Source organism: Aegilops tauschii, chromosome 3, assembly GCF_002575655.3.
Source record: "Aegilops tauschii subsp. strangulata cultivar AL8/78 chromosome 3, Aet v6.0, whole genome shotgun sequence".
NCBI classification, from domain to species: Eukaryota; Viridiplantae; Streptophyta; class Magnoliopsida; order Poales; family Poaceae; genus Aegilops; species Aegilops tauschii.
Window position 1 is genome coordinate 331,784,361 of NC_053037.3, and position 26,532 is coordinate 331,810,892.

The window sequence follows — 26,532 nt, forward strand, 5'->3', positions numbered from 1 at the left end:
AGGTGCTCAAAGCTAAGTACTTCCCAAACACATTGCTCCTAGAGGCCCAAGCACAACCATGTATCTCATATACGTGGAGGAGTATACTGAAAGGCATTTCACTGCTGAAGGAGGGCCTCATTCATAGAGTTGGAGATGGAACCACCGTGAAAATACGGAGTGACCCGTGGTTGCCAAGGGACAGTATAAGGACACCGATCACCGCAAGGGGTCAGTGCGTACTAACCAGAGTTTGTGAGCTAGTCAATCCAGATACCCAGACCTGGGAAGAACAACTGGTTAGGGATATATTCCTGGAAGAGGACGCTAAAATAATTTTGACTATCCCTGTCTGGGAGGAGGCTGAGGATTTCTATGCTTGGCATTTTGATATGAAAGGCATTTTCTCGGTCAAATCGGCATATAGAGTGTATATCCAGAAAAGAGATGAGGGGCGACCTGGGTGTTCTAATCCTGTACCAAACAAATGGGAGTGGAAGGAGATTTGGGGCTTGCCTTGCCAGCCCAAGATCCAACAGTTTCTATGACGTTTGGCGCATAACAGTCTACCACTGAAGCTATCTCTGAAGCGACGTGGTATTACGTGCGAAACTCTATGTGTATGTTGCAGGAGACTGGACGAGGACGGGTCACATTTGTTCCTGAGATGCAAACTAGTGAAAGGAGTGTGGCAAGCTCTGGAATTAGAGGAAGAGCGTTAGCGCATGTGTGCATGTAAGGACTCCATGGAGCTCATGCTTGTGATTCTTCGGCTGCCGGAATTTAAAAAAGTACTAATTGATAGACCTTGGATCGGAGTAGGCTAGTAGATCCGGTGAACCTACCTTCTCCAGGTGCGGATAAGCTCGATCCAGCGCCGGCCATGGTGGTGTTGTGGCGCATGGCGATGGCGGAGAGTGGGCGAGGTGGTGGTGGCGGAGCTTCCCGTCACTGTCGGCGCTAGACCTAGATTGGGTCGGGGTTTTCGGTGGGGAGCCTGGCAACGCGGTGAACCTCGTACTGCGTGCCGCCGGCCCTCACCTCTTTATGTAGCGCTGCGTGACAGGGGCACGTCAACCATATTGCGGTTGGGCGCCCCCGATCAGGGCACGGATCAGGGGCCCGGTGGGCCGTTGGGCCCACACGGGAGAGATCAACCTAACATTCTCCCCCTTGATCTCAACTTTTACTTTTAACCTTATACTTTCTAGTTTATTTGTTTCATCGCATATTGGTACATAGAGCATGTTTCATCGTCACAGCTTAACTGCCGATAGAATCATACAGCTACAACATACGTTTTGTTCAGAAACAAATTCTGTTCCTTTTGGGCCTATCCAGGAATCATAAGGCTTTCCCTTAAACCCATGACGGCTAAGTGTTCCTTGAACACATTGGGTGGTAAGCCTTTCGTTAGCGGATCCGCAAGCATATCCCTTGTCCTTATATGCTCAAGACTTATAGTTTGATCCTGGATTTTATCTTTCACAACATAATACCTTATCTCTATTGTTTTGGCAGCATTACTCGACTTGTTGTTGTGAGCATAGAATACTGCGGGCTGGTTGTCACAGTACATCTTTAGTGGTTTGTGAATACAATCTACCACTTTTAAGTCGGGTACAAATTTCTTTAGCCATATCGCCTGCCCCATGGCTTCGAAGCATGCTATGAATTCTGCATACATCGTGGATGATGCAACTATCGACTGTTTGGAGCTTTTCCACGAAATAGCTCCCCCAGCGAGGGTGAATATGTATCCTGACGTGGATTTTCTATCATCTCTGTCCCCCGCAAAATCTGTGTCTGAATACCCTTTTATCTCTAGGGAATCATTTCTCCTGTATATTAGCATGTAGTCATTCGTGCCTTGCGCATAACGCAATGCTTTCTTTACCATCTTCCAGTGCTCTAGGCCTGGATTCTCTTGATATCTACCGAGTACCTCGGTGATAAAAGCTAAGTCAGGGCGAGTGCACACTTGTGCATACTGTAAGCTGCCAACTGCCGAAGCATATGGTACTGCTTTCATTTGATCGATCTCATACTGGTTCTTGGGACATTGGAATTTCCCAAAACTATCGCCCTTGACTATTGGAGCAGGTGTGGCTTTACTCGCATGCATATTATACTTTTTAAGAACCTTTTCTAAATATGCTTTCTGAGATAGTCCTAAGACTCCATTGTTCCTATCTCGGTGAATTTCTATGCCCAAAAACATATAATGCTTCACCAAGATCTGTTATGTCAAAATTTGAGAATAAGTATTTCTTTTTTTTTGTAGTAGACTAACATCACTACTAGCAAGCAGGATATCATCCACATACAAGATTAGGAAAATATATTTCCCATTTTTAAACATTGCATAAATGCAATTATCCTCAATATTTTCTTTAAATCCAAAACTTTTAATCGTTTGATTGAACTTTAGATACCACTGCCGAGAGGCTTGTCTTAATCCATAAATGGATTTCTTCAGGCGGCATCCCATATTTTCCTTGTCTTCCATAATAAAACCCTTGGGTTGTTTCATGTAGACCTTTTCTTTTAAATCACCATTCAGAAATGTCGTCTTAACATCCATTTGATGTAACTCTAAATCAAAATGAGCAACTAATGCCATTATGATTCTGAAGGAATCCTTACATGAGACTGGAGAAAATGTCTCATTGTAATCTATCCCTTCTCTTTGTGTAAATCCTTTTGCCACGAGTCGTGCTTTATACTTTTCTATATTCCCTTTAGAGTCATACTTAATTTTGTAGACCCATTTACAGCCTACTGTTTTGGCTCCTTTAGGAATTCCTCTAAGTCCCAAACATCTTTGGAACTCATCGATTTCATCTCGTCTTCCATTGCCTTCATCCACTTCGATGAATGAGGGCTTCTCCTGGCTTCTTCATATGAGGTGGGATCTTTTTCCATATGAACCATTCTGTGTTATAAACTTTAAAGTCAGTAGAAATAGCTCACTTTCTTGATCTTGTAGACCTTCTAAGGGCCTCAATTTCTGGCACATTTTGTGCCTCAACTTCTGGCACTTCTTCTAAAATTTGCTGTTGCACCTCCCTTTCATGCTCAACATCGGGTTCAGTCGGCTCCTGACGGACAGGTTCCGGGTCTTCCCCCATAGCTGTCATGGGTAGAGTTGCAACTGGTAGTGAGAAAAATGGCTCCTGAATCATCGGATTAGGTGCATGCACCCTCTTCTCCTCAAGATCAATTTTCCGAGCTACCAAGCTCCCCCTCATCATTTCATCCTCTAAGAAGACTGCATGTCTCGTTTCTACAAACTTTGTATATCTGTCAGGGCAGTAGAAATGAAAACCTTTTGATCTGTCTGGATAGCCAATGAAGTGGCAACTTACTGTTTTGGGATCTAACTTTGCAATGTTTGGATTAAACATTTTGGCCTCAGCAGGGCACCCCCACACCCTGAAGTGTTGTAGGGAGGGCATCCTTCCTGTCCATAGCTCGTACGGTGTTTTGGGCACCGACTTGCTTGGTACTCTATTGAGAATGTGAATGGAGGTTTTAAGCGCCTCCATCCATAATCCCAATGGCAAGTTGGAATAACTCATCATGCTGCGCACCATATCCATAAGGGTGCGGTTGCGCCTTTCAGCTACTCCATTTTGCTGAGGCTCGCCCGACATTGAATACTGGGCTACTATGCCAGTCTCCTGCAAGAACTTAGCAAAAGGTCCAGGGACTTGGCCATATGGAGTGTGTCGACCGTAGTACTCTCCCCCACGGTCGGACCTTACTATCTTTATTCTTTTATCGTGCTGATTTTCAACTTCAGCTTTGAATATTTTAAATTTATCCAATGCTTCCGATCTTTCTTTGATTGGATAAATATAACCATAGCGAGAGTAATCATCTGTGAACGTAGCTGTGAGGAGGGCCCTCACACCGACCAATGTGCGATGGCCAAATGCGCTCCTGAGATGCGGCCCTGTTGAGCCCTGGGATGTTGACGCAGATGCGCAGCTCGTCATCCTCACCAGGACAAGGAGCTGTGCCAAGTGGTGGGCGGCGGTCGCTGCGCATGGCTCTTGCCTCTTGAAGCTCCTCGGTCGCCTTGGTGATGAACTCCTGAGCACCCGGCACCCCGTGCCTTGTGCCCTCGTGAGGGAAGCGCGCGATGAAGCATGCCTCCATGTGGTGCCCGAGCGCCTCCCTCGTGACATTGGCTAAGTCAGAGGCCCTCCAGAAGAGAGCCCCCGAGCCCGGCTTGAGGAGGGCGCCGAGCGCGCCTTCCTATGCGAGAGAGGGAGGCACCCCATCCGTGGGCGCAGGTCCTGAGGTGGTGCCGCTGGAGACACCGCTCTCCTGAAGCTCTTGGCGGAGCAGCTGCTTCTTCTTCTTGGGGACAGCCTCAGGAGGGTAGACGGCGCCTTCGTTGTCCGGGTCCTCGACCGTCGCGGCCTGGTAGGCACGCTCGACAGAGCACACCACGTCCTTCTCCTCGCAGGCGATCGTGATGATGTCATGGTTCCCTGGCATCTTGAGGACATTGTAGCCATGATGGGTCACCGCCGTGAACTTGGCCAGGGCTGGGTACCCAAGGATGGCATTGTACGGAAGGCGGATGTGGGCAACGTCGAAGTCGATGAGCTGGTGCGGTAGTTGTCGCGCTGACCGAAGGCGACAGGGCGGCGGATCTGCCCTATCGGGGTGGTGGAGCCGTCGGTCACTCCTGAGAAGGGCTTGGTGGGCTACAGCTGATCATAGGGCACTTGAAGGCGGTCGAATGTCTCTATAGAAAGAACATTGAGCCCCGCACCACCATCGATGAGGGTCTTGGTGACAAGGACATTGCTGATGATGGGCGAGCAAAGCATCGGGAGGGCGCCGGTAGTTGCCGCGCACTTGAGTTGGTCGGACGAGCTGAAGGTGATGGTGCACTTGGACCACCTAAGAGGACGCGTGGCCTCGAGTCTGGGGAGGGCCGCGTTCACCTCACGAGCGAACTGCTTGAAGACGCGCTGAGAGGCTGGGGCCTGAGCGCCGCCCAAGATGCAGGCGATGGCGCGTGGCTCCTGGAAGCCCCCAGCCCCCTCGTCCTGGTGGTGGTCGTTGTTCCTTCTTGGTGGTGGTGGCAGCGGAGGGAGGCCGGCGTTGTCCTGAGGTCGGTCCTCACGAGGTTGATCTCTCCAGGCGCCCTCACAAGGCTGGCCCTGCCAGCGGTCCTCACGAGGCTGGTCGCGCCACTCCTGGCGGGGGCCGTGGTTGTCCTAGCGTCCTCCGCTTCGACCTCCCTCGTGGCTGTAGCCTCGATCGTTGCGCTCGAGGCGTCGACCGAGGCGTCCTCGCGTATGGCCCTGAGCTCTTGACAGTCATTGGTGTTGTGGTTGTGTACGTTGTGGAAGACGCAGAACGGACGGCTGCCCTTGGATGACTCTGGGTGGTCGCAGCCGCGGTTCATCTCCGGTTCAGCTGCGAGCACGGCCCGCCCCCTTGCGCTTCACGTCCTTTACCTTGGACTTCTTGTCTTCTGGGTCGGCCGCTGGGAGCTCGAGGAGGGAGAGGCTTCCTTCCACAGCTCTTGCGCACTTGGTCGCCATGTTGAACATCTCCAGAGCCGTGCACAGGTCCTCGTGAATGGCGAGCTCCTACTTCATCTTGACATCGCGGACACCATCGGAGAACGCCGAGATGATGGCCTCGTCCGTAACCTTGGGGATCTTGAGGCGAACGCCGTTGAAGCGCTGAACGTACTTCTGCAGGGTTTCCCCTGGCTGCTGCTTGATTGTCGGAGTAAATGGCCACGGGTAGCCTAACCGACTGCCCCTGGTTCTTCTGAAAAAATTATCAGGCCTTCGGGCCTCCAAGCACTCCAAGCATTGGGCCGCCTCCCCAGGCCGGCTACCTCTGAAGCCGACTCCCGGAAGGCGACCCAGCCTCAGCAACCCCTCCCCAGGACGACTACGGGGTGGCCGACTCCAAGAAGCCGGCCAAGAAGGACGCCGACTCCAAGAAGCTGGCCGAGACCACAACCACCAAAGCTACACCCACATAACGGTGACAAGACGGGGTGTGGCAACAGTGCGGCCCACTACCCCCGAGGCCTGAGGCAGGCATGGCCACAGGAGGCCGTACGGGATGACCGTCTCCTGTTCGGCTCGGCACTGTAGCCATGCCAGCCTCGACGTCATCCACGACTGACTCCTGTACGACCCGCAGGCGCCGGGCCCCTTCCGCCAGAGAGAGGTGCGGAGGCGGCCCGGCCTTCCCCAGTCGGCCGAGGGCGTAGCCGGCCTCCAGAAGCCGGCTACACCCTTCCTCGAAGCAGGAGCCCCATTAAGGAGACAAGACGAGGTGAGGCTACAGTGAGAGCCCTCGAGGCGGCACACTGTAGCCACGCTTACCTCGACAAAGCCCTTGTCATCAGAGGCGAGGCTACAGTAAGCAGCCGCCGACAAGATCCTAGGCCGTGGGGCCGGCCTGTCGACCAAGAAGCCGGCAGCCGGCGGCGGCCCCAACAGCCGGCGGAGAAGCCGGCGAGCGTAGACACTGACGGCTGGGACCAGTGCCCAGCCGGATTACCATTGTACCCCCGGGGGTAGGCCTATATAAACCCCCCGGAGCACCCATGCAAAGGGTTAGCTTCTGAACACAGCACACACACCATAGAGATAGAGAGAAGCAAGAGCTAGCCTTGTTCTTCTTCTCCCTTGAACCCAACAGCTCTAGGAGCGATTGTAGCTACCTTTCCTTGATCTAGTGATCATGCGGAGACCCCGCAGAGCAGGACTAGGGGTGTTATCTCCTCGGAGAGCCCCGAACCTGGGTAAGATCCGCCGGCATGCATGTCTTCGCCTCATCCCGTTTCCAGGCACCGGCGATGTCTTATTGGCACCCACAATGATAAGCCATCCGTTGGCATATGTCGCACCAACCACCCGACATTTGGCGCCCACCGTGGGGCCAGGTGCACCGTCGTCCGGAGACCTGTTCTGGACGGGAACCCTTTTCCTCCCCCGCGAGCGCAGCCAGCCTGCTGCGCCCGATGGCGTTTGCCTCGACGCGCTGCAAGGCGTCGACGACGCCTGCGCAGCGAGCTGCCTCGCCGATCTGCTCGGCGAGACTCGCATCTCCGACGAGCCTGCGTCCGACGCAGGCACCGACTACCCCGAGAACCGCCTCGTCAGCCTCCTCGGCCAGCTTCACGTCTCCAGCGAGCCTGCTGCAGACATGGAGTCGGTCGGCTCCACCGACCCGATGCTCATCGACTCCGACACAGCATCACTTGACGCCTACCCCTCCGACGTGGTGGTCTTCGACGAGCCCCTCCCTCGAGCTGACAGCGGCAGCAGCGCTGTCACCGAAGTGCTGGTCATCAGCCACGTCGCCAACTCGGGCGAGAATGCCCACGACGCCTTGCAAGCAGCAATGCACGACCTCTCCGTCCCCATCCCGGCCGACGCCGACGCCGAGACCCTGGAGGCACGCCGCCTTGCCCTCATCGCGGAGGGCCAGAAGATAGCCTCCATGAGACGCCTCACCGAGGCCCAACAGCGCGAAGTCGACAGCGCCGCCTTCGGTACGCCGATGCCTAGCGGCCCGAGCCGAGCCGGCTTCGTCCAGAAGCGCGGCGCGGCCGTCGCCAGCATGCTGGGGGCAGATCGCCCCGTCTACGCCACCCCGCTCGAGAATCTATGAGCCGCTCAGGCGGCTGCAGAAGAGCTCAATGGGATGGGAGCCGATGAGCTCCCCTACATGGCAAGACGGATCCAGCAGCTGATCGACGCGGCTGCAGAACGGCACGAAGCCGGCGCCCGTGCTGATAGTCATCCCCCGCGCCGGGAACACGCCGCGACGTCCCGCTCGCCGACTACGAGCGGCGTGCGCCAGAAGAAAGACAAGGAGCCGGCTGCCAGCCGCAGCCGGACTCGCATTACCATCGAGCGCGACGCGGAAGGCCGCCCTCGAGCGGTTGAACACCAAGGAAATCTGCCTCCTCCCCCGCCTCGAAGAGAAAGACGCCTCACTCCGCCGCCTATCACACACCCGACTCTTGGCGACCGACTCGGCCGCCGAGAAGGAGTCGGCGAGAACGACGCCCGCCACAGGATCGACCGCCTTGCTCGATCCTTGGCGTTAGAAGAAGAAGACGATGTCGGCCCGCCATGCTTTGGCCCCCGCATCCGCGACGAGCCCTTCTCCAAAGGGTTCTCGCTCCCCAGAGACACGCCCAAGTACAACGGCTCGGTGAAGCCGGAAGATTGGCTCATCGACTACTCCACGGCCGTCAGCATAGCCAACGGCAATCGGCGCGTCGCCGTGAAGTACGTCCCCCTCACGCTGCAAGGCACGGCGCGCACATGGCTCAACAGCCTCAAGCCCTACAGCATCAACAGTTGGCTGGACTTCACTGAAGTCTTCATCCGCAACTTCACCAGCACCTACAAGCGGCCTCCCAAGCCTCGCCAGCTCTCCCTCTGCGTCCAAGGGCCCAACGAGTCGACCCGCGACTACCTCACGCGATGGGCCAAGCTCTGCAACTCCTGCGAGGGGGTGCACGAGGTCCAGGCCATCGAGTACTTCACTGCCGGGTGCCGAGAGGGCACCCTCCTCAAGCACCGACTCCTCTGCGACGAGCCGGCTACCCTCGATGAGTTGCTGGTCATCGCGGACAAGTACGCCACAGCTGACTCCTCCATGAAGACGGAGCTCCGAGTGGACGCCTCAGGGAAAGTGATTGCTCCGGCTCCTAAGACGCTGGCTGGCGACCCTAATCGGCGCCCCTACCAGAACAACCACAAGCGCAAGGCCCCCATGCCGACTTCCTCCAGTCGGCAGGTGGCCACAGTTGAAGACGAGCAGCCCGAAGAACGGCCCGCTCCCAAGAAGAAGGGTGGAAGGCCGGCTTGGCAGCCGTCTTTCTCCTACGAACAAGCTCTCGACGCCCCCTGCAAGTTCCACAGCGGCGCGAAGCCGTCCAACCACACAACCCGGAAATGCCACTGGCTCACCCGCATCACCAAGGGCGAGGGGATGTTGCCGCCTCTGCCTCCCGGCCCGCCGCCTCCAGCCCCTCAGCAGCCGGCGGCTCGGCCGGCAGTCGGCGCCATCCAAGACGAATTTCCCGAAGAGCACGCCGCCTACGTCGTCTTCACCAGTCAAGCCGACGACAAGCGCAGCCGACGCCGACAGCATCAAGAAGTGAATGCAGTCGCCACTAACACTCCCGAGTTCATGCACTGGTCAGAAAAACCAATCAGCTGGAGCCAGGCCGACCACCCAGAGGTAATGCCTTCGCCTGGCTCCTATGCAATGGTCTTGGATGTCACCCTCGCGATGGAGAGGCGAGCTGCCAGATTTTCCCGCGTCCTGATAGACGGCGGAAGCAGTATCAACATACTGTACCGCGATACCATGGAGAAGCTGAACGTCAAAGCGAAGCAGCTCATGCCGAGCCGCACCGTCTTCCATGGTATCGTCCCTGGTCTGTCTTGCTCCCCAATCGGCAAGATCAAAATGGATGTTCTCTTCGGAGACAAAGATCATTTTCGCCGAGAAGCAATATGGTTCGAGGTAGTGGATTTGGAGAGCCCCTATCATGCACTGCTCGGCCGACCTGCCCTGGCCAAGTTCATGGCTGTGCCCCACTACGCCTACCTGAAGATGAAGATGCCGAGCTCGAAGGGGATCATCACGGTAGCCGGCAACTACAAGAAGTCCATCGAGTGCGCCATGGCCAGTAGCCGGCTGGCCGAGTCCCTCGTGGTGGCAGGAGAGAAGAAGATGTTGGAACGGGTTGTGGCCATGGCCGACAAGCAGCCGGCCTTGTCCCCCAACCCCAAGGATTGCGAAGCGCAGGGCTCCTTCCAGCCTGCCAAAGAGACGAAGAAGATACCTCTGGACCCGGAGAACCCGGAGAGGTTCGCTGTCATTGGGGCGAACTTGGACAGTAAATAGGAAGGCGAGCTCGTCGACTTCCTCCGTGAGAATCGAGACATCTTTGCATGGTCCCCAAAGGACATGCCGGGTGTCCCGAAGGATTTCGCCGAGCACAAATTACATGTCCGAGCTGATGCGAAGCCGGTCAAGCAGCCCCTCCGCCGACTGTTAGAAGAGAAGCAAAGAATTGTGGGAAAAGAGATAGCCCGGCTCCTTGCCGCTGGCTTTATCATGGAAGTGTTCTTTCCAGAGTGGCTTGCCAACCCAGTTCTGGTTCTGAAGAAGAATAACAAGTGGCGTATGTGTATAGACTACACCAGTCTGAACAAGGCCTGCCCAAAGGATCCGTTTGTTCTGCCATGGATTGACCACGTGATAGACTCCACAGCCGGATGCGAGCTGTTAAGTTTTTTGGATGCGTACTCAGGGTACCATCAGATCAAGTTGGACCCAGCTGACCGCCTGAAGACTGCCTTCATCACACCCTTTGGAGCTTTCTGCTACCTGACTATGACATTCGGCTTGAGGAATGCCGGTGCCACCTTTCAGCGTTGCATGCAGAAATGCCTCTTGAAACAACTCGGCAGAAATGCCCATGTCTATGTAGACGACATTGTGGTGAAGACAGAGAAGCGCGGTACCTTGCTGGAAGACCTGAAAGAAACATTCGCCAACTTGCGCCGATTCCAAATCAAGCTCAACCCCGAGAAGTGCGTGTTCGGAGTGCCAGCCGGCCAGCTGCTGGGCTTCCTGGTCTCCGAACGCGGCATCGAATGCAACCCTGTCAAGATCAAGGCCATCGAGAGGATGGAGATTCCCACCAAACTGCGAGATGTGCAGAAATTCACTGGCTGCTTAGCCTCTCTGAATCGTTTTATCAGCCGACTAGGAGAGAAGGCTCTCCCCCTGTACCGACTCATGAAGAAGTCCACTCACTTCGAGTGGAACGACCAAGCCGACCAAGCCTTCCATGAGTTGAAGAAAATGCTGACCACTCCGCCTGTCCTGGCGGCGCCGACTGAGAAGGAGCCCATGCTCCTCTACATCGCCGCGACTAGCCGAGTTGTCAGCACTGTTGTTGTGGTCCAGCGCCCGGAGGAAGGCCGAGCCCAGCTAGTCCAGAGGCCGGTGTACTATCTCAGCGAAGTGCTATCTAGCTCAAAGCAAAACTACCCGCACTACCAGAAGATGTGCTATGGGGTGTACTTCGCTGCCAAGAAACTGAAGCCCTACTTCCAAGAGCACCCCATCACGGTCGTATGCACTGCCCCGCTCGCCGAGATCATAGGCAGCCGGGATGCATCCGGCCGGGTGGCAAAATGGGCCATTGCATTGGCGCCCTACACAATCTTCTACCAACCCCGCACCGCCATCAAGTCGCAAGCATTGGCCGACTTCCTCGTCGACTGGGCCGAGACCCAGTACCTACCGCCGGCTCCCGACTCTACCCATTGGCGGATGCACTTTGACGGGTCCAAGATGCGCACCGGCTTGGGAGCTGGCATCGTCCTCACCTCTCCCAAAGGCGACAAGCTCAAGTACACGCTGCAGATCCACTTCGCCGCCTCCAACAACGTGGCCGAGTACGAGGCGCTCGTACACGGGCTCCGGCTAGCCAAAGAGCTTGGCATACGCCGGATCCTGTGCTACGGCGACTCAGACTTGGTGGTCCAGCAATCGTCTGGCGACTGGGACGCCAAGGACGCGAACATGGCGAGTTATCGATTCCTCGTCCAGCAGATCAGCGGATACTTCGAGGGGTGCGAGTTCCTCCACGTGCCAAGGGCTGACAACGACCAAGCAGATGCCCTAGCACGGATCGGCTCCACCCGACAAGTCATACCGACTGGCGTCTCCCTCCAGCGCCTCCTCAAGCCGTCCATCAAGCCGTCTCCAGAGTCGGATTCCATCTTTGTACCACCTGCGCCAGATACAGCCGGATCCGACTGGAGAAACCCCGCAGGCGGCATGGGGACTTCGACAACTGGCCCGGGGACTGCCGTAGTCGCACCCGGCCCGGGGACTTCAGAACCCGGCCCGGGGACCGCAACAGTCGGCCCGGGGACTACAACGACACAAGAAGCAGTGGCCGACTCACCCAACCCACCCACCCGAGTCATGGTGGCTACATTAACAGAAGAAGAAGTCACAGCTCCCTCATGGGCCAGCCCATCCTCAAGTTCCTAGTCAGCAGAGAGCTGCCGGCTGATGAGATCTCAGCAAGACTAGTGCAACGACGAGCCGCAACATATACAATAATCAACAGAGAGCTTGTGAAGCGCAGCGTCACTGGAGTCTTCCAGCGTTGTGTCGAGCCAGAAAAAGGAGTGGCAATCCTCAAAGACATCCACCAAGGCGAATGCGGCCACCACGCAGCCTCAAGATCACTTGTGGCCAAGGCTTTCCGCCATGGTTTCTTCTGGCCGACTGCCTTGGAGAATGCTAAAGAAATAGTCAAGAGCTGCAGAGGATGCCAAGTTTTTAGTTCCAAGCAACACCTGCCGGCTTCTGCACTCAAGACCATTCCCCTCGCCTGGCCTTTTGCCGTCTGGGGACTGGACATGGTGGGCCCTTTCAAGACAGCCCGCGGTGGCTTGACGCATCTACTTGTCGCTGTGGACAAGTTCACAAAGTGGATCGAAGCAAAGCCGATCAAAAAGCTGAATGGGCCGACTGCCGTGACATTCATCACCGACATCACTACTCGGTACGGCGTGCCGCACAGCATCATCACCGACAACGGCACGAACTTCGCCAAAGGAGCACTGGCACGTTTCTGCGCGACGCAGGGCATCCGACTGGACTTAGCGTCCGTTGCCCACCCGCAGTCAAACGGCCAGGTCGAGCGAGCAAATGGACTCATCCTCTCCGGCATCAAGCCCCGACTGGTTGTACCACTGGAGCGATCGGCCGACTGCTGGCTCGAAGAGCTGCCGGCTGTCCTCTGGAGCCTGCGCACTACACCCAACAAGTCAACCGGCTTCACTCCATTTTTCCTCGTGTACGGTGCCGAGGCTGTCATCCCAACAGACATCGAGTTCGACTCCCCTCGGATCACCATGTACACGGAGGAGGAGGCCAAAGAAGCAAGAGAAGACGGCGTGGACCTACTGGAAGAAGGCCGGCTGCTAGCACTCAGCCGGTCCGCCATCTACCAGCAAGGGCTGCGCCGCTACTACAACCGCAAGGTCAAGCCAAGATCCTTCCAAGATGGCGACCTTGTGCTCCGGCTGATCCAGCGAACAGCCGGCCAGCACAAGCTCTCGGCCCCTTGGGAAGGCCCCTTCGTCGTCAGCAAGGCACTTGGCAACGACTCCTACTACTTGATCGATGCGCAAAAACCAAGAGCACGCAAGAGAGACGACTCCGGCAAGGAGTCAGAGCGACCATGGAACGCAAACCTCCTGAGACGATTTCACAGTTGAAAGCAGTATGTATCATGCTACCCTTTTTTGTATTAAGTACAAACCAACAGGCCCCCCGAGCAGTACTCGGGGACTGCCCTTGTTTATCTATGAATGACAAGTGTCATATCCATGAATGTATTATTACATTTTGAATTCTTGTCCGGCACCGGGTTCGACTAGTCGGCCCGGGGACTGGCCGCCTTGAGCTATATTGAAAGTTCTACCTGAAGTCAGAAAAGTAGTGTGCCGGCTCCCGAGTCCCCTCTTGTTGCAAGTCGCAGCTCGAAGAACCGACTGTCCGACTAGCAAGAGGCAAGGCGAAAAGGACGCCCACACGAAAAATGGCTAAGGAACAACGAACCTATATAGCAAAGAGACGGCCTCCAAACATGCCTGCCGGCTGCCAGAACAGCCGGCTAGCCGGCTTCCTAAACACTTAGCTTTAGTCCAGCAAAGCTAAAGTACTCCTCCCCCCAATTGGCCAAGCACTCCTCCAGCTACAGATTGCAGAGCAACTGTTGGACTGGGGAGGCGGCAACCAAGGGAGGGCGGCAAAGGAAACAGCTGAAGGACAAAAAGCAAAAGTACAAGGAAAGGCCAAATGCATAAGTTATATATACACATAAAGCCCCCAACAGGCTGACAACAGACATAAGTTCGAATACACCCAGTGGGTGGAATTGTGCAGACTTAACCAAACATTGTTCCTAAAGTAACAAGACGGGAAAACAAAAGATGGCAGACTAGGGCGCGGCGCGGAGGCCGAGCTGGTCGGTGGAGACGGCCCCGCCGGCTGAAGGAGTGGCCGCCTAGCGGGTCTCGGCTTGACCACCACCAGCGGCAGGCGACGCACTCGCCCGCGACGTAGTGCTGGAGGTACGGTCAGGCTGAGGCTGGCCGGCTGCCCCACCAGCCGGCTCGGCGTCTTCACCCTCCTCCTCCTCCTCTTCGCCCTCATCGCTGGAGTCAATCTCCTCCGCCGAGTCCTCACCATCCGCCGGGTTCACCCCGAACCACTCCTTCGGCTGGGCGACACCGTTGTCATCTACCTCGGGGGCGAAGACGCTGGTGTCGGTGTAATCGGCAATCGCCGAATCCCGCCGGATGATAGCCGGCCGCGCCGGCTCCAGCTCTGTGTCGGCTTGCTGCCGCCAGGTAGCCAGCTGGTCCAGGCTCAGGCCAGGATACCAGGCCTTGACGAACTCCAGCGCCCGCCTGGCGCCGGAGCGAGCCGCCGAGGCCTTCCAAGCCTCGAAGCGGCCGACTGCCACCTCCAGCCAGTCGGCAGTCCGAGTGGGGGTGCGAGGAACCACTTGGCCGGGCCAGAGGGCGGCCAAGACTTGCGCCCCGGCACGCTGAAGCCGACGGAGCAGTCGGTGAGCCGGCTGGATGCGGGCCTGGATCGCCAGGAGCTCCTCCTCCAGCGAGCGGCCGGCGGTTGGCGAGATCTCAAAGCCAGCCTGCCTTCGCGCTTGGCGACGGGCCTCGATGGTCTGGTTGGCGACAGTAGAATAGCCAGGGAAATATTCTGCGCAAGAAAGAGGAAGAAAAGGAGAAAAGAGCACCAAATCAGAAAAAGAGCCAAAGTGGCAGATGGCAAGAAAGGACGAAGAGGTAGGCGGCTTACCGTCAACCAGATCTTCGATCTGGCCATAGCCAGAGACCAGAGTCTGCCTGGCCTCAGCCCAGCCAGCCGCCTCCATCTCGTACTCGGCCTGGAGGGCGGCTTCGCGGTCCTGCACCACCTTCAGGGCCACCTTGTGGCCTTCCTCCTGGTCGGCCAGCTTCTTGACCAGGCGGTCGCGCTCCTGCACCAAGGCGGCGAGCTCGGCATCCTTGGCACGAAGGGCAGTCTGAGACTCTTCCAGCTGTGCCCGCAGACTGGCGTTGGCCGCTGCAGGGTCGGCAGAAAAAGAAAGAACAGTAAGAAGAAGTCGTCAAGGAAGATCCGACCCGACTGCTCAGCAGTCGGCCCGAATCTCGGGGACTACACCCAGTGGGTGCGCTGACGCGCCCCCACATGAGATAAAGAACAAAGCACGTACCTCGGCTCTCAGTAAGGTCGGCGGTCTTCTGAGTCAGCTCCCGAGCCTGGGAGTTGAAGGCGGCCGCTCGAAGGTTGTGGTAGTCCTGCAAGATGGACAGAAGATCAAAGTAAGAACAAAAATAGCAAAGGCAAATCCACCAAGAAGTTCCAAGCCGCCTGCTCAGCAGCCGACTCGGAACTCGGGGACTACACCCAGTGGGTGCGCTGACGCGCCCCCACGGAAGAAATCAAGATGAAGAAGAAATCAAGATGAAGAAGAAGCAAGATGGGAATACTAACCCGGATGGCCGCCCGCGTCGCGAGGAACTCGTCGGTGAACTGCCTCAGTGCCGCAGCTTGGCCCTGGAGCCGGGTCCGGACGTCCTGTGCAGCCACGTTCACCACGGCCGTCCCTCCGCCTGGCGTCCACCCCGAGGTAGCGCTGGCCACCTCCGCATCCCGGGCCGACGAGCTGGAGCCCACGGCCGGCTGCGGCTCCGACGCGGCCTTCCCCGCGCGCCGGCTCGACGGAATCCGGACCGCCATCTCAGCCCTCGCGGCCGGATCGCCCCCCGCCGACTGTGCAGGCGGCGGATCAGGCCGGCTGCCTTGAGCCGCCCCAGTTGGCGGGGTCGGCACCGGCGCCCTCTCCAGGATGATGACGTCGTCGCTTCCCCCCAGCCCTGGCTGGTCGCCGCTGGCTCCCTCTGGCGAGAGCTCCATGTCCCCAGGCGCCATGACGCGCAGCGGGGTGACCATCAAAACCTCCCCCGCCGCCGCCGCGGCCGCAGCCTCTGCTTGGGCCCTGGCTGCGGCATCGGCGAGTGCCTTCGCCGCCTCCTCCTCCCGTGCCACCTGGGCGGCGGCCGCCCTCCGTGCCTCCGCCTCCCGCGCCTCTCGCTCCGCCCGCGCCTCCCGCGCGTTCCTTTCTGTCGCCTCCTGAAGGTCGGCACGGGGGTCCACGCGGCGGGTGGTGCTCCCAGAGCCCCTCGGCGACTCAACGACGGAGGCGGCAGCCGCCCGCTCAAGCGACAACGGAGCTCTGATCGTTGAAGAAAAAGACAAGGGTTCAGGAACCACCAGAGAAAAGAAAGAAAAAAGAGTATACGAAAGAAAGTGAACTTACGCCGACACGGTCTGCGGTTGCTTCACCGTCTTGCGGAAGCGAGCCGCCTTTGCGGCCACCTCCTCCCGCCTGGTGGCTGCCGCCCCGCCTCTGGGCTTCTTCGTTCGGCTGCCGAACAAACCCTGGGCGGTGCGACGCTTTTGACCTCCACCCCGAGCAGGCAGCGCGGCGGAGGAACCCGCGCCGCGTCCAGATGCCGGCTGGCGGCGCGGGACGACTTCGGCCTCATCGTCGTCCGGCCAGTCGTCAAAGGTAACTCCGAGCCCGGAGCCGCCTACTTCGCCGCCGGCTTGGCCACCACCCGGCTCGACGTCGTCGTCCATACCGGCCGCCCCCAGGTCGGGGTCCTCCAGATCGTGTTCGGTCCGGTCGGGGACGAATCGGCGCTCCGAGTCTGACCCGCCGGCCGGCCGAAGCAGAGGGCTCTGTCGAAAAGCAAACCGACTAAGTTAGAGTCGGCTAAGAGGAACTCGGCAACAAAGCGAAGAGAGAGAGAAAGAGACAAGGAGAACATACCGTAGGCGGCGGATTGGCTCGGCTATACGGTTCCTTGCCGAACTGCCACTCTTCGGTGAGTTTGCAGTTCGCAAGGTAGTTCACCATATAGGCGACCTCCTCGCGCGGCATCTCCTTGGTACACATTCGGCTCGGATCGAGCTGGCCGCTCATCTGACAGATCAGATGAGGCCGGCTCTGGAGCGGAAGAACCCGGCGCGTGACGAACGCGGCCAGAAGGTCGGGCCCCGTCAAGCCCTCTGCCTGGGTCAGCTCCCGCACTCGGGCGACGGCGGCGGACCCGGCCGGCGTCAGAGTCACGGCCCGGAAGGACCACTGGGGCCGCCTGCCCTCTGGTGGGCCGGCTACGTAAGCCGGAAGGTTGATGTAGTCGCCCCGCGGGGCGATGTTCCGCACATAGAAGTACGATTTTTGCCACTTATTCACCGATTGGATCAGCGTGATGACGGGGAAGGGGTTGTCGGCGACCGATCTCCGCGATGCGATGAAAGCGCCAGTCTGAGCCGGCACGCCCCGCTTGCGCGTGCCCAGCTTCGACTGGAAGAACTCCCCCCAGAGCTCAAGGGTGGGGAGGACGCCGAGGTAGCCCTCGCACAGGGTGACGAAGGTGGACAGCAGCACCACCGCGTTTGGGGTGAGATGGTGCGGCTGGAGCTGATAGAAGTCGAGCCAGGAGCGGAAGAAGGTGCTCGCTGGCAGGCCGATGCCACGCAAGATGTGCGAGCGGAAGACCACCCGCTCGCCCTCCCGCGGCTCCAGCGTAATTTCCCTCGCCGGCGCAAGACGGACCTCCACCTTGTCTGCGGCCGGCAGCCGCCGAGTATTGCGGAGGAACTCGACGTGGTCTTCGTGCACGTTGGAGCCGTCCCAATCCCCGCCATACTGCTCCGTGGCGGGAGGCATGGCAAAAACTAGCGCGGCGGCGGAGGAACGTGCGGTGGAAGAGCGCGGCGGCGAGGCGCTGTTGCAAGAAACGGCGAGCGAAGAAGATGGTGGAAGTAGGAGGAGCGTGCGAGGGCCTGCCGCCCTGCACCTCCCCCTACTTATAGCTTCGCGAGGCAAGGCCGAAGAGGCCGGACGTGGGGGGGAGACGTGGGATTAACTGCACCCATTCCCCCCACGCCCCGCGATTATTGCGCCCTAAAGGCAAGCCGAAACTGCCGCAAGGAGACGTGCGGGCGGTTTCGGGATACAGAGAATCCGCGCCTGGGCCCGGGCGCGGACGTGGCGGGCCCCCGCCCTGCGGCGACGTCCCGTCACGTGCGTGGGCTGGCAGGCTTTCTGGCCGAGGGAGGCCACGTGGTTCGCAGATAGCAAGTGGCCGGCCCGCGGCCCGGAGCACACGCTAGCGAGCTCCCGCCCTCCGACTCCAGAGTTTTCGACCAAGGCGGCACGCCTAACTAAAGCCGGCTCCCAGCTGCCGACTTGTCAAGATAGGAAGCTGATCGAGCTTCTCAAACCCCTACTCCACCTCGAAGCCCAATCAGCTTCGGGGATTACTGTCGGAGTAAATGGCCACGGGTAGCCTAACCGACTGCCCGTGGTTCTTCTGAAAAAATTATCAGGCCTTCGGGCCTCCAAGCACTCCAAGCATTGGGTCGCCTCCCCAGGCCGGCTACCTCTGAAGCCGACTCCCGGAAGGCGACCCAGCCTCAGCAACCCCTCCCCAGGACGACTACGGGGTGGCCGACTCCAAGAAGCCGACCAAGAAGGACGCCGACTCCAAGAAGCCGGCCGAGACCACAACCACCAAAGCTACACCCACATAACGGTGACAAGACGGGGTGTGGCCACAGCCCACTACCCCCGAGGCCCGAGGCAGGCATGGCCACAGGAGGCCGTACGGGATGACCGTCTCCTGTTCGGCTCGGCACTGTAGCCATGCCAGCCTCGACGTCATCCACGACTGACTCCTGTACGACCCGCAGGCGCCAGGCCCCTTCCGCCAGAGAGAGGCGCGGAGGCGGCCCGGCCTCCCCCAGTCGGCCGAGGGCGTAGCCGGCCTCCAGAAGCCGGCTACCCCCTTCCTCGAAGCAGGAGCCCTATTAAGGAGACAAGACGAGGTGAGGCTACAGTGAGAGCCCTCGAGGCGGCACACTGTAGCCACGCTTACCTCGACAAAGCCCTCGTCATCAGAGGCGAGGCTACAGTAAGCAGCCGCCGACAAGACCCTAGGCCGTGGGGCCGGCCTGTCGACCAAGAAGCCGGCAGCCGGCGGGACCTACCAGTCGGCGGGCCCCAACAGCCGGCGGAGAAGCCGGCGAGCGTAGACACTGACGGCTGGGACCAGTGCCCAGCCGGATTACCATTGTACCCCCGGGGGGTAGGCCTATATAAACCCCCCGGAGCACCCATGCAAAGGGTTAGCTTCTGAACACAGCACACACACCATAGAGATAGAGAGAAGCAAGAGCTAGCCTTGTTCTTCTTCTCCCTTGAACCCAACAGCTCTAGGAGCGATTGTAGCTACCTTTCCTTGATCTAGTGATCATGCGGAGACTCCGCAGAGCAGGACTAGGGGTGTTATCTCCTCGGAGAGCCCCGAACCTGGGTAAGATCCGCCGGCGTGCATGTCTTCGCCTCATCCCGTTTCCAGGCACCGGCGATGTCTTATTGACACCCACAATGATAAGACATCCGTTGGCATATGTCGCACCAACCACCCGACATTGATGCGTCGCAGGTCACCCGCGGCAGGCGGGCGGTCGCGAGTGCCCTGGAAGTTGGCGACGAAACGCTCGCGCATCTCGCCCCAGGAGGAGATCGATCCTGGCGGCAGGTTCAGGAGCCACGAGCGCGCGCCATCCTTGAGATCCATGGGGAACCAATTCGCCATGACCTTCTCGTCGCTGCTGGCCGCCTCGATGCTCAACTTGTAGAGCTGCAGGAACTCGGCAGGGTCGGGGGTGCCGTCGTTGCGCGGAGGCAGGTCAGGCTTGAACTTCCCCGGCCAGACGACACTGTGCAGCTCGGGAGTGAAGGCACGGCAGCCCGCGGTGGTCACTGGGGCCCGTCTTGGAGGTGGAGCCTGGTCTTGGCGCTCACGTGCCACCATCGCAGGTGGCGCGCGGTCTTGACGTGGTGGTGCTGGGAGTGCAGGAGCATCTTCTTGCGGCCGTCGGACCTCCTGGCAGCTTTTCTTCTTCGTGCGCGGGCACCCTGTGCAGCGGCTCACATCGTGGTGCCACGCGCCTCGGTCCGAGGACGACGTCTTGACTGGGAGGTGGCGGAGGCGCTCCATGGGCTACGTCGCCCCGCGGCGGGAGGAGGGCGAGGTAGCGAGAGGGACGGTGCAGGAGAGCCCCCAGCGGCGCTGACAAGCTCGGCGATGCGGTCCAACCAGTCTTCGTACAGGTTGTCGACGAGGCGGTAGCGCAAGAGCTCGCACGCCATGAGCAGCGTAGCCTGCGCGTCCGCTGGCCCGCGACGAGCGTGAGACGATGAGCCGGCCGGAGTCAGCGACGGGGTGGCGATGCGCCCGTCATGCTGCACGGAGGGGTGCTGCGATGAAGCTTGCTGCTCATGGCCCGCCGGGCTGGTGGCGGCGTTGGCAGTGGGCATTGGAGAGCGACGGGGAGGCCCGCCGACGGGCGCCGTTTGGGCGACGCGAGCGGTGAGGGCGGCCCGACGCTCAGCACGGGCTCGACGGGCGTCTGCCATGGAAGCAGTGGAGCGGTGGTGAGTCGACCGACGGAAGAGAGGCTTGGACGCACCCCTACCTGGTGGGCCAAATGTTGGATTCGGGGTTCCGCAGACCCTTGAGAGGTTCGAACTCTGGGTGCTTGCAAAGAACTCTCCCCTCCCAGTCTGCCCGCTCAATGATTCCAGGGCCTAACTTGAGAAACCCAAGGGATAAGAGACACAGCGGTTTATCCTGGTTCGGGCCACCTTGCGGTGTAATACCCTACTCCAGCTTTGTGGTTGATTGCCTAGAGGGGCTGAGGATGAACTAGTACAATGGTGGAACAACCTCAGGAGGTGAGGTGTTCTTGAGCTCGATGAGCTGGTGAGATGGTCCGGGTGGAATGGATCCGTCCGGGTCGAATCCCTTTGGGTCGAGAGTCCCCCCTCTATGGTGGTGGCTAAGTCCTATTTATAGTAGCTTTGGTCCTCTTCCCAAATGTAGGCGGGAAGGGATCCCCAACGACCAAATTTGAAGAGAGACAACTAGTACATGCTATCCTGACAAAATTAGTCTTCGCCTACAAAAGGCTCTGGTGGTGACGCTGCGGTGAGCTCCGCAATGACCTCCGCCCTGCCGTCCTGGCGGTCTTGGTCTTGTTGCACCGATATGAAAACCTTTGCTTGATTCCTCGGGACTCCGCACCTGCGCTTGCCTCCTTAGCACCGAAGAGAAAATTGGTACACTGCGCCCGCTGGCGCCCGCCTGGCCTTGGTCGTCACGGCTCACGTCATGTGAACCTCGCGAGGTGCCCCTTGCATAGATATCTCCGCTCCTCCGGAGCCAGCCTAGTGAGGCTGCCTCCCAGGGAGGTCTTGGTGTCGTCCGCCTCGCGAGGCTTGGCCCCTCGCGAGGGTCTTGGGTTGTTGTTGCTGAAGCTGGGCCGTACGGGGCCGTTGACGGAGCCACGCCGTGGGCCGCAGGCAGGCAAGTCTGGGTACCCCGTTCCCAGAACGACTGACAGAATACTCTTTATAGAGATTAGAGCTTTTGCAAGTTTGAACTTTACTCATATTTCTTTTTGGTTTGCCCCTCGGGCATGTAATAAGTTAGCGCATGCTCTAGCGGCATACGGTGCCAGCCGACTGATGGTCCGGCAAGTTTGGGCTGATGATCTACCTGACGATGTAAACGTTCGGATGGCCAGCGTTTTGGCTGCGCCTGTGTGATTTATGGAAGCTGGGTGTTCCATTTAAAAAAAACCTGATACACACCATCTCATGATCGATTCTCCGTGGGCCGACCATTTAAAGGTACTCAATGGACCGCTTGCTGGTTTTGCGAAGCCTTCCGGGCCTTTTTTTTATTGGTTTTGTTCCTTTTCCTTTTCTTTTTTTCTTTGATTGGTTTTCGTGAACTTTTCTATCTTTGCAATTTTTTGAATTTTATGAACATTTTTTAACTCATTAAAATTTTAAATTTTTAAATTTTTGTGAATGCTTTTCTAAATTCAAGATTATTTTAAATTTATAAACTTTTTAATTAAAGATGTGAACCTTTTTCATGTTCATGAATTTGTTTTGAACCAGTGAACTTTTTCTGAAATCAATGAACTTTTTTAATTTGTGACTTTTTTTCAAATCCATGAAATTTTTACAATCTTTTCATCATCATCATCATAATAATAAAGCACGGATTGAGTCTGTTGGGTTCACCGTCGCGGCGTTTTTGCAAAACACTCCCTCAAGTTTCCGGTAATTAACGCGCGCTCCAGATTTAAGTTAGTAATAAGTAAAAAAAAACGATTCGTTCTCACCCGAACGGACGGACGCAACGCCCGGTCTCCGCCTGCCCCAATCCCGACTCCAGGCCGTCGTCCCCAACACACCATGAGGACGAAGATGGCGGCGGCGCTGGTCCGGGCCTCCAGGGGGATCGGACCTCCTACGCCTGCCCGATCCTCCTACTTCTCCTCTCGCGGCCACCTCCAACGCCTCCTCCCACGCCTACGCCTTCGCGGGCCGTCAGCCGGTGCCCGCCCCGGATCCCACCTTCTTCGACGATGTCGTCGACGCCATCGTCGACAAGTACGGCTGGGACCCCGACGCCGAGGTCCGGGTTTGGCCGCTCGACGCCGAGGGCGCGCTCGTCGACGCCGTGCAGCGCTACGAGTTCCCCGCCCGCGTGGGGCCCCGCGGTCGCGCTGGCGCGGGCCTCCGACGGGGCCGTCGACTGGAGCCGCCCCGACGCCCCCGCGGTGGAGGAGGTGGTCGGGCCCGACGGGGTCGACTTCGTCACCGGCGATGGCGACCTGGCGTTCGGCTCCGGCGTCAGGGTCCGTGACATGGTAGGGCCGTTCGAGCTGGTGGTCTCCGATGGCGCTGGCAGGGGCCGCGCGGAGCTCCAGTTGCCGTCGGTGAGTGCTGTTTGACTTTTATCTTTGTTGCTTCAGTTTTTTTGCTTCTGCTTGCTTGCTTGCTATGCTCTTGAAGTTGTGTGCCTGTAAGATGAAGCAGTTACTACAATTGGTGAATGGTCTAGCTGCTGCTTATCCCTTTTCTGTTTGTGATTTTGAATTGATTGCGTTTGTTGTAGTGTCTGCACCACCGCCCGTTGATTAGAATGCATGTTCCGGCAGTCCACGCATCGATCACTGGCAAATTAAAAAGGCATGAACGCACTAAACAGAAATTCTGTGTAGATGATTCTTGTATATGGCAGTGGCACACGCGCTGGTTGATGAAGCTGCTGGGCCGGAAGGCCCTCTCATTGCTATGCTAATGAGTATCACGACGAACATGGCCCCCACCCTGTCGGCGGTGTGGTCTGGCCGGATCTGTACAACCCGCAATATTAGTAAAGAAAAAGAATAGCTTGATTGTTCTATGACTCTATGAAAGTTTGTAAGTTTTCTTGATATGTATGTACACTGACATATATCGCAATTAATGTTGGCAGATGCAATGGAGTACACTTGATGCGATCAATTCTGGTGTGTGTGTGTGATGCAATGACATATGAATATCGACAGAAAAATATGCCTGAGGAGTATGGGTATGTAGTAACATTTCTCTGTTATTTTCGGAACAACTTGGAATATCTTATTGGTAGTTTATATACAAAGTCATTTTGATAATTATCATGCTGCAAACCTACATAGTTTTCTATATTAATCATGTCATGCTAAAATATAGAAGTTATAGCTTCAATAAATTGATAAAATACAGATTTGGGCTTTACATATTTATTGAATATATATTTACATATGAATACGTCGTTACGGTCGGACTCCAGCGAGCAGCAGTGGTTGTTATACCCCACCAGGTAACTTGCTACTGTTGGTGAAACTCTCTTGTGCAGAAACGCCGATCTTGAAATCTTGATCCTACTTATAGGCCGTATTGCATGCAATGTACTCATGTTTTACTGAACATGTAGGTAACATGAAATTTTGATCTTCTCCCATCACTGAAAGTTGTGTTTTAAACTTGCAAAAGCATTGCTAAGCCTATTCAATCATTTCTATTTTACCCTAGATTTCACCCCATACCACAATTGAGATACAAATGGGCGTTACTGATGTCGAGGAGAAGAGTTAGAAGCTCTTGGATTGAGAATCTGAGATTTATATAGGTTCAGTAGACCAAAAAGTTTCGGATTCACTACTCCAGATACAACGATGCGGTATATATAGTTAACTTCGTACTTTATATTACCAATTTTTCTTCCTCCAAGAGTTCTCCGGATATAATTTACACCTGAAACAATAAATTGTTAAAAGCAAGGAAAAGTAACAAGTTCTGCAAATTAGTTTCATCAGGAGAGAACTGGCTGAAATGAAGCTAATACCCATGTACTGAATATCCTGCAGTGGTTAGTATACTAAAGAGTAAAACTGCATGTTTTTGTCATATCTGAAACCCTTTTCTGCTCCATACTTTACGTAAACAATGCCTGTGCATTGGCATAAGAACCATAGATTGAAAAATCATCATCCATTGTCATTCGTCACCCTGGCAATGATGCATTTGCTATTCAGAAGACTTCTTGTCCGGTTTAGTGTGTGATTTGTTACTATGATAAGGAAACATTTCCTCAACCCATCTTTCACTACACACACAGGTTGCACAGAGGAGTATAAGGATTTCTTCATCGGGCCAGTCCACGTGGAAGATGTCGCGTTAGCCCGTATCACGCTGTTTGAAAACCCGGCTGCATCCGGGAGGCACCTCTGTGTGGAGCCCATATGTCACTTGAGCGATTTCGCGTCCCAAGTCGCGGAGCTCTACCCCGACCACGAAGTCCCGAAGTAAGCAACACACACTGAACACATACTTCACATGTTTGGAGAACAATAATTTCATAACAAACGACGACATGAATGGACTGTTGTCACGGTGCTAATCTCTTTGCGTTTGATCGGTTTGGTCGGCAGATTACCTGAGGACACGCAGCCTGGGCTGGTGAGAGCGGAGGCGGTGCCGAAGAAGCTGATGGCACTGGGCCTGCATTTCACTCCTTTGGAAAAGATCATCAAGGATGCGGTGGAGAGCCTTCGGAGAAGAGGATGCATCGCCTGATGGCTGGATTATTAGCTGTACCATATTCCTTCCCTTCTGTTGTAGGGTCATGATCAACCCTTGCTCCAGAGATGTGTTGTGCCCAGCCCAGTGCTAGACCTTATAGTTGCCTGTATGATTGTGCAATAACGGCTGGTTGATCTACTGGTACACCTGTCTGTTCTTGCTAGATTCTTCCAAGAAGTCCTTGGGTGTTGCAAGGAAGATCACCGATGAATAATTGTCCAGGATAAGAGAAGAAAACAGTACTCTCGAAATAGAACCAATAATCTATTCACAAAATATGTCGAGCTTTTTCGGACGGAGGGAGTACAAATTTGGGTCATCTATTTTGGAACGCAGGGAGTATTACCTTATCTATACCTCATTTTTACCCGTTCAGTACACTTACAAAATCCATTCACGTTTATGTTTTTTCTACAACACATCCTGCCATGACATCGTGGACAGGATTTTAAAGAGTTTGTTGATGTCATCATGTCTGGCTGTGGGTCGTGGGAGGAGGAGGGGTCTTGAGCCATTGGGTTAAGGATTTGTTTTTTTTTTCCGTTGCAACACACGGGCATTTGTAATTTCTGCTTGTGTAGGGCGAGAATGGGCAGAAGCAATCGTGTATTCCTTTTTGTTTATTTGTAAAATATCTATACTTGCGGCTCTTAAATTGTTCATTGCCATTCTTCACTTTTTTGTTATCTTTGATGTCCTTTCTCAATCCTTTGGACATCATCAGGTACTTATCCCGTCGCAACGTTGGACACCTTACTATCTTTACAAATGATAGGCGGTACAAAATCAAGAAATGCTTTGAAAACAAATTTGTTGTATATAAATGGCCTTTGCAACTTCATTTTACAAGATGAAAATATGCTAATTTTAATTTGTCATAGGGGAACTCTTCCCAACCAAACAGTCAACTATCTGTAAAAACTCCCAAAATATACCCTAAAAAGACTATCTGTAAAAAAACTTAACACAACAAATATAGTTTAAAAATGTTCATGCTATTTTTCAACAAAATATGTTTGCACTTTTTTTAAAAAGCTTAAAAATTTCCAAAAAATGTTCCATTTTTAAGAAAAAATATTTCCACTTAAAAATGTACAACAAAACATTCTTTTCGAAAAGCATCTGATAGAAAAATGTTCTTTTTAGAGAAATATGCCAATTTCATAAAAGCGTTAACTATTCTTTAAAAAGTGTTCCATTTTTATGCAAACGTTAAATTTTATTAAAAATAAGAAAAATTCCATATTTAACCTTATCATAGATGTTTATTAAAATTGGATATAAGAAATGGTGCACAATGGCAAATGAAAGCAGGTTGTGCCCTTTTTTTCGCCCGGTGCAACGCACGGGCATTTGTACTA

At 55.8% G+C, this 26,532-nt stretch overlaps 1 protein-coding gene across 2 annotated transcripts; it reads left to right on the forward strand.

The window, feature by feature from the left end:
• The first annotated feature begins 22,371 nt into the window (after positions 1 to 22,371).
• On the forward strand, positions 22,372 to 25,447 carry LOC120976719 (uncharacterized). 2 transcript variants are annotated; one of them, XM_073510481.1, is made up of 5 exons: positions 22,372 to 23,001; positions 23,544 to 23,639; positions 24,122 to 24,269; positions 24,708 to 24,894; positions 25,021 to 25,447. In XM_073510481.1, exons 1-2 carry the CDS (start codon positions 22,648 to 22,650, stop codon positions 23,589 to 23,591), a joined length of 402 nt encoding a protein of 133 aa, XP_073366582.1. In that variant the 5' UTR covers positions 22,372 to 22,647; the 3' UTR covers positions 23,592 to 23,639; positions 24,122 to 24,269; positions 24,708 to 24,894; positions 25,021 to 25,447. The 2 variants fall into 2 exon arrangements, with proteins under 2 accessions (XP_073366582.1, XP_073366581.1); XM_073510480.1 differs by lacking the exon at positions 24,122 to 24,269.
• The last annotated feature ends 1,085 nt before the right edge of the window (positions 25,448 to 26,532 follow it).